General features: G+C 39.8%; 1 protein-coding gene across 1 annotated transcript; it reads right to left on the bottom strand.

Annotated features, from left to right (window-relative positions):
* Positions 1–639: 639 nt before the first annotated feature.
* Positions 640–5,821, bottom strand: LOC104422832 (protein STRICTOSIDINE SYNTHASE-LIKE 6). Its single transcript, XM_010035271.3, has 4 exons — positions 5,076–5,821; positions 1,686–1,993; positions 1,460–1,592; positions 640–1,220 (listed from the first exon to the last, which is right to left on the bottom strand). The coding sequence occupies exons 1-4, from the start codon at positions 5,526–5,528 to the stop codon at positions 966–968; spliced, it is 1,149 nt and encodes a 382-aa protein (XP_010033573.2). The 5' UTR covers positions 5,529–5,821; the 3' UTR covers positions 640–965.
* Positions 5,822–6,476: the final 655 nt, after the last annotated feature.

Below are 6,476 nucleotides of genomic sequence, written 5' to 3'. Positions count from 1 at the left end.
ATTTGTGAATAGTATCAAAAAAATTGATTTGACTTTGATATATAAAGTAAGAGGTTAGATCAAACAAATCTACAATTTATGGACAAGATTGGACATTCATGAATTTGAACGGTTGAAAAAATCTAAGAATGATATTACACAATAAATCAAAATTTAGAGATTATTAGTGTCATTATCCCTATTATTTACTTTTAAACTCCATGGGCACTTTTATGTAACTTCATTTGAAACACATCCCATATTACTTGCATATGGGACTCACTTGGTATTCTTTTAGAGAATTTCTCTGGGTTGGAATTTTTAACAATTTCTTGACATGAGACTTTTCATTGCACTAATGTCGAAGATTTCGGATTCAGCTTCTCATTAGGGACTAAACTCACTTTTTCAATCGGGTCGAGTGCTGGCCATCCATAAACCCGGGCCAAAAAATTTCCTCGAAAATCAACGGTGGGGAGACGGACCGACGGGATATCCATGCTTTGGTACCCGCCCAATTTTAGATTCCAAGGCACGATCATACTTTGCTTATTTGACCAAAAGATGTTTCCAAATGAGAATGGGCCAATATCTGAACACGAGCGATGAAGCCAACATGATAGACAATGGGGAAACCTAAAAATGTCGCTTTCATCAACATTAAAAATGGTCCACTTTTTATCCGACAATATTCACTGACATGATAAGGAATATCCTCGTTTGACCGATCCACGTCAAGCACAGCTTAGAAGGGAGACCATAATGAACGACGGAAAATTAATTAATTTATGAAAAAAGTTTTTTATTGACTGAAAATGATAAGTATAAATCTAGGGAAACGACCTCTCTCTCCATTGGAAAGAAGAAAATCATTTTCCTTAAAATTACCATACAATTAAAAATTAATCATTTTTCTAGAAATTGTTTTTTATTTATTATGAGGTTTTTAGTAAAACAAATTTACCCTTAATTTAAACAAGAAGCCTCTAATCTAATTTGAGGCGAAGGATGTGAGGATAGTGAAGGGAGCCACAGTACAAGTAGTCACCAATCTTGTTCCCGCTCGATATCAACGACAGCTGAGGATCGTAGTAATGCGCGACCGGCTTTCCCTCTGAGTTGACCTGAAAAACCCCACTGTCCTTCTCCATCGCCGGCCGCCTGTTCAGTCTCTCCAAGATCGCAGCTGCTTTTCTTATGAAGGGATGCTTGATTGCCAAATCCCATGACACCGAGATCCCCTGTGAAACCAATTCATATGTTATGCAAAGGAAGATTCAGTGCATCATGCATATTCATTGAGTAGTGCACGATGCTGCTGCATCGCACTGGAGATTGTTCAAGTTGGAACAAAGCTAGAAACGTATAGGAACGTTGAATCAGCTAATAAGCAAACACGCTCTCAGTTAACTAAAATTGCAATTTACATTCACAACAAAAGAATAATAGACAAGAAACTCATCGGCAATGATTGACTCACCGAGGAGAGCGCGATCCAGTAATGGCCTTCTCCGTCGTATCTAATGTTATCCGGATACCCCGGCAAACCGCCAATGAATGTGTCGATATGCCCTTTTCGCTCGCCATTTATGTAGTACCTCTTACACCTCCTCCTAAGGAATGCAAATCATCCATATTTATCAACCATCAATTCGTGAAGGTTTTTTGGTATAGGGAAGTCTTTGTAAACATCGCGTCGAACTCACATGATGGTTTCGCAGAAGATCACGAAGCTTTGGTTGGGTGAGAGCGCGATGCCATTGGGGAAGTAGAGATCCCGAGCCAGCACCTGGGTCTCTTTGGTCGCGGGGTCGTAGCTCAAGAGCCTCCCGTGTGGCCGACCCTCCAAAATGTCCCAAATGAATTCCCCGAAGGTGTACTTGTATGAGGCGTCAGTGAAGTATATCGTCCCGTCACTGGCCACAGCCACGCCGTCCGTGAGTTTGAACTTCACGCCTTCCGCCTCGTCTGTCAACAGCTCCACCATTCCATGTTTGCTCACATTCAGTAGCCCCTGTTGCAAACGACAGTTTCAATAGAATCAATACTAATGCATAGTAGTATTACTCTCATCGTTCCATGTTTGCTCACATTCAGTAGCCCCTGTTGGAAATGACAGTTTCGATAGAATCAATACTAATGCATGTTAGTATTACTCTCTCTCCCTCCCTCCCTCTCTCTCTCTCTCTCTCTGTTACAATAGAATCAATAATAGAATCAATACTAATGCATATTTTATTTTACTCGCTTCTCCATCTCAAAAGATAGCTAAACAAGGGAGCCCGAATATTTGCTCGGAAAGTGTTAAACCTATTATACGGCGGCTAATTCAATTTTAAATCTTTTAATTATGCCAATTTAATTTTAAATCTTTTAATTATGCCAATTTAATTTTAAATCTTTTGACGAATTCGCCAATGTAGTTATTCCAACCAATTTTGATTGAAAATCACATATCTCTATCTCTATCTATCGCTCTATCTCTCTCTCTCTCCCTCCCTCCCTCCCTTCCCCCCCCCTCTCTCTCTCTCTCTCTCTGTTACAATAGAATCAATAATAGAATCAATACTAATGCATATTTTATTTTACTCGCTTCTCCATCTCAAAAGATAGCTAAACAAGGGAGCCCGAATATTTGCTCAGAAAGTGTTAAACCTATTATACGGCGGCTAATTCAATTTTAAATCTTTTAATTATGCCAATTTAATTTTAAATCTTTTAATTATGCCAATTTAATTTTAAATCTTTTGACGAATTCGCCAATGTAGTTATTCCAACCAATTTTGATTGAAAATCACATATCTCTATCTCTATCTATCTATCTATCTATCTCTCTCTCTCTCCCCTCCCTCCCTCCCTCCCTCCCTCCCTCCCTCCCTCTCTCTCTCTCCCTCCCTCCCCCTCTCTGTTACAATAGAATCAATAATAGAATCAATACTAATGCATATTTTATTTTACTCGCTTCTCCATCTCAAAAGATAGCTAAACAAGGGAGCCCGAATATTTGCTCGGAAAGTGTTAAACCTATTATACGGCGGCTAATTCAATTTTAAATCTTTTAATTATGCCAATTTAATTTTAAATCTTTTGACGAATTCGCCAATGTAGTTATTCCAACCAATTTTGATTGAAAATCACATATCTCTATCTCTATCTATCGCTCTATCTCTCTCTCTCTCCCCTCCCTCCCTTCCCCCCCCCCTCTCTCTCTCTCTCTCTGTTACAATAGAATCAATAATAGAATCAATACTAATGCATATTTTATTTTACTCGCTTCTCCATCTCAAAAGATAGCTAAACAAGGGAGCCCGAATATTTGCTCAGAAAGTGTTAAACCTATTATACGGCGGCTAATTCAATTTTAAATCTTTTAATTATGCCAATTTAATTTTAAATCTTTTAATTATGCCAATTTAATTTTAAATCTTTTGACGAATTCGCCAATGTAGTTATTCCAACCAATTTTGATTGAAAATCACATATCTCTATCTCTATCTATCTATCTATCTCTCTCTCTCTCTCTCTCTCTCCCTCCCTCCCTCCCTCCCTCCCTCCCTCTCTCTCCCTCCCTCCCTCCCCCTCTCTGTTACAATAGAATCAATAATAGAATCAATACTAATGCATATTTTATTTTACTCGCTTCTCCATCTCAAAAGATAGCTAAACAAGGGAGCCCCAATATTTGCTCAAAAGTGTTAAACCTATTATACGGCGGCTAATTCAATTTTAAATCTTTTAATTATGCCAATTTAATTTTAAATCTTTTGACGAATTCGCCAATGTAGTTATTCCAACCAATTTTGATTGAAAATCACATATGTGAACGCTGGTCATTCAACATTGACATAGGAAGACTGGTGCTAACCTCAACAAGTTTTGCCAATTTTTTTTAGAAATTCGAGAATTTATTTATTGACTTTTTTTTTCTTTTTGACTGTTGAGGGTTGGTGGGAGAGGCTGGCCGTATAATTGAAAGGTTTATAACTAAATTGTTCAATGGACAATAAGTTTAACTTTTTGAATAATATACCCCATGAGAATCATTATCAATTATGAGCATTAAAAAGTAATTGTTAGCATGCTTCTAATTTATTTTTATATCTAATGCAAAAATTAATGGACAGTGAATTAATATTCGATTATGTAATTTGGCTAATGGGCTTGAGGAAGGCCTGATGTGCATCGGACGATAATAGATCTGATGTAGGCCGATACAACCAAGTAATTTATCTTTGTAAATCTTTTCTTTTGCTACCTTATTTTTTGCTAGAATTCATCTGTTAGTTAATGATGTTCAGTGGTCTTGATCTTTGCCCCAGAATAAATCCTAAAAAAAATTCGTCTTGCAGCCAATCTCGAAACTTCATTTCACTAATTGCCTGGTTCTCCTTAATAAACCCCACTCGTACTTGTTTGGATTTGTATTTTCACTTTTTAAATATACTTTATAAGATAATATCTTGATTTTCCATGCAGATTTTATACAGTTGTCTAACAAGTGCCCTGCCAAATTTGATTTACAATCTCTGTGATTCTTTTTAGGCATTTTATAAAAGCAATTTTTATAAGAATAGATCTACGTTCGAAAGGAACATGTGACTCAGATTTACACTACAAAATAAATATCATATTTTAATAGCTCCAATCTTCAAATAAAAAATTTCAGGTTCTTTTCGTTATCCGCTCCTATAGTAGATCTGAGGGGGGCTACAATAATTGTAGCGTTTTCTATTTTGAATATCCGATTCTTATTTCCAATATTTTTAATAATCTCTTTCTAGTGATACTATTCTAATATATTTTTGATCTACCTTTTTTAATTTTTCTTTTATATTTATGGAACCTTCCTAATGGGATCTGGGCAAAATCCCAAGCGAGATTCTATGTTCACGGGATAAAAGAGTTACTCGATTTCATTGAAAATATGAATGGTAGATATGGCACAGTTTCTAATTAATTAATTCCTTTCACTTCGACCAAAAGAAAAAAAAAGTTCCTTTCACAAAATATCTCAAAAATATTTAATTCCGGCAAAAACAAGATCTCACGGAAGTATGTAGTTGTCGCAAACACAAAATCGGGCGGTTGATGCTGACCTTGTATGGGTCGCAAACGATAAGTTCGCCGTCGCGCCCGAGGGCGAGGCCGAGCGGCCTCCCGCCGGTGTTGACCCAGTCCTCCACCGCGGTGTCGCCGGCCGATTCGCCCACCTTGACCCGCTTGACCCACCCGTCCGCGCAGCCCACGTAGATGACCCCCGACGCCGGGTCGTGCTCCACGTCCTCGGGCCCCACCACCCGCCCGGCCCCGACCATCTCCGCGCCGCGCAGTACGCGGCCGTTCTGCATCGGGGCGGCGACCGTCCCGGGCAGCTCGTGGATGGGCAGCGGAGCCGGGTCGAAGGGCTCATGTCGGTAGAGAACCGTGACCGCGACAATCGGAGCCAAGACTGATAGGAGAGTGACTACAAGCGAGGGCTTTAGGGAGGATCTGGTTGGCGGCGGCAGCGGCGGCGGCGGCGGCGGCGAGTCGGTTCTTGACGCGGACATGGGTGCGGCGATGGAAAGGAGTCGGCAGCAGATGTTTTGGCAAGAGTAAAGCTCGGCGAGAGAATCGGGAGATGGATCGTCGTCTTCCTTCCGTTCGGTTCGAAGGCGAGGTAGAGTGGAGTAGCTGTAAAACCAGGGGCGGCTCTGTCACTTTAAACATTGGAATTTGCCATCACGTCGTTTTCTTATTGCCTGTTTTGATCAGATTTTCCGATTCGAGGCACTTAGCCGCCGTACGTGTCACGATTCCCGGCCTACGAAGCACGTGGATCCTTCAGCAATGAAATCGTTCCGTCGGCGTGGAGCGCGGGACGTGTCCCTCGCCCCTTGAAACCTTTGGGGGCGTATGCCAGCAAGGCAATTCACTCTTTTGATGTTTTAGAAAGTCAAATGTATTAGGCCGGCTATCACTACATCGAAAGTCGTAATATTTTCTTATTTAAGATCCGTCCGTTTCAAGAAAAATACTACATTTCTAAAAAGCATTTTTTAAAAAGTCATTTTTCAAGAAGATAATTATATTTTCTGATATTCGGCTGAAATCTGAAATTTGAGTGGAAAATATTTTTTATTATTCATTATCTAATTTGATTTTTTGGGCAAAATTACCAAAAAAATTTAATTTTAATATTTTTAATTGACCGAAAATTTTGATTTTAATTTTTATATATTTTTTTAAAATTGAATTTTTATCATTTTTAATTTTTTTTTTCTTTCCTCCCTCCTTCTTCCTCCTCCTCCTCCTCCTTCCTTGGCTGTCGTGTGCCTTGACGAGAATGACCCGGACGGTTGAGCAAGACGCAATTGCTAGATCCGGCAAACTTGAGGCTTGGGCTCACCTAGATCGGGTTAGCAAGCTTGTAGCTCACCCGATCCAAGTGAGCCCGAGCTCCGCCGAGGCCAACAAGCTAGCGGCTCGCCAGGTCCAAAGAGCTCGAGCCTCACCCT

The sequence above is a fragment of the Eucalyptus grandis genome, chromosome 10 (genome assembly GCF_016545825.1).
Source record: "Eucalyptus grandis isolate ANBG69807.140 chromosome 10, ASM1654582v1, whole genome shotgun sequence".
NCBI classification, from domain to species: Eukaryota; Viridiplantae; Streptophyta; class Magnoliopsida; order Myrtales; family Myrtaceae; genus Eucalyptus; species Eucalyptus grandis.
This window is presented reverse-complemented; position numbering and strand designations above follow the sequence as displayed.

Excerpts from the sequence above, each read along its gene's own strand:
- LOC104422832 (XM_010035271.3), bottom strand. The coding sequence starts at position 5,528 with ATGTCCGCGTCAAGAACCGACTCGCCGCCGCCGCCGCCGCCGCTGCCG. Across the intron at positions 1,593-1,685 it reads ATCTTCTGCGAAACCATCAT|GAGGAGGTGTAAGAGGTACT; the intron begins GTGAGTTCGACG and ends TGCATTCCTTAG. Across the intron at positions 1,221-1,459 it reads ACTGGATCGCGCTCTCCTCG|GGGATCTCGGTGTCATGGGA; the intron begins GTGAGTCAATCA and ends TTGGTTTCACAG.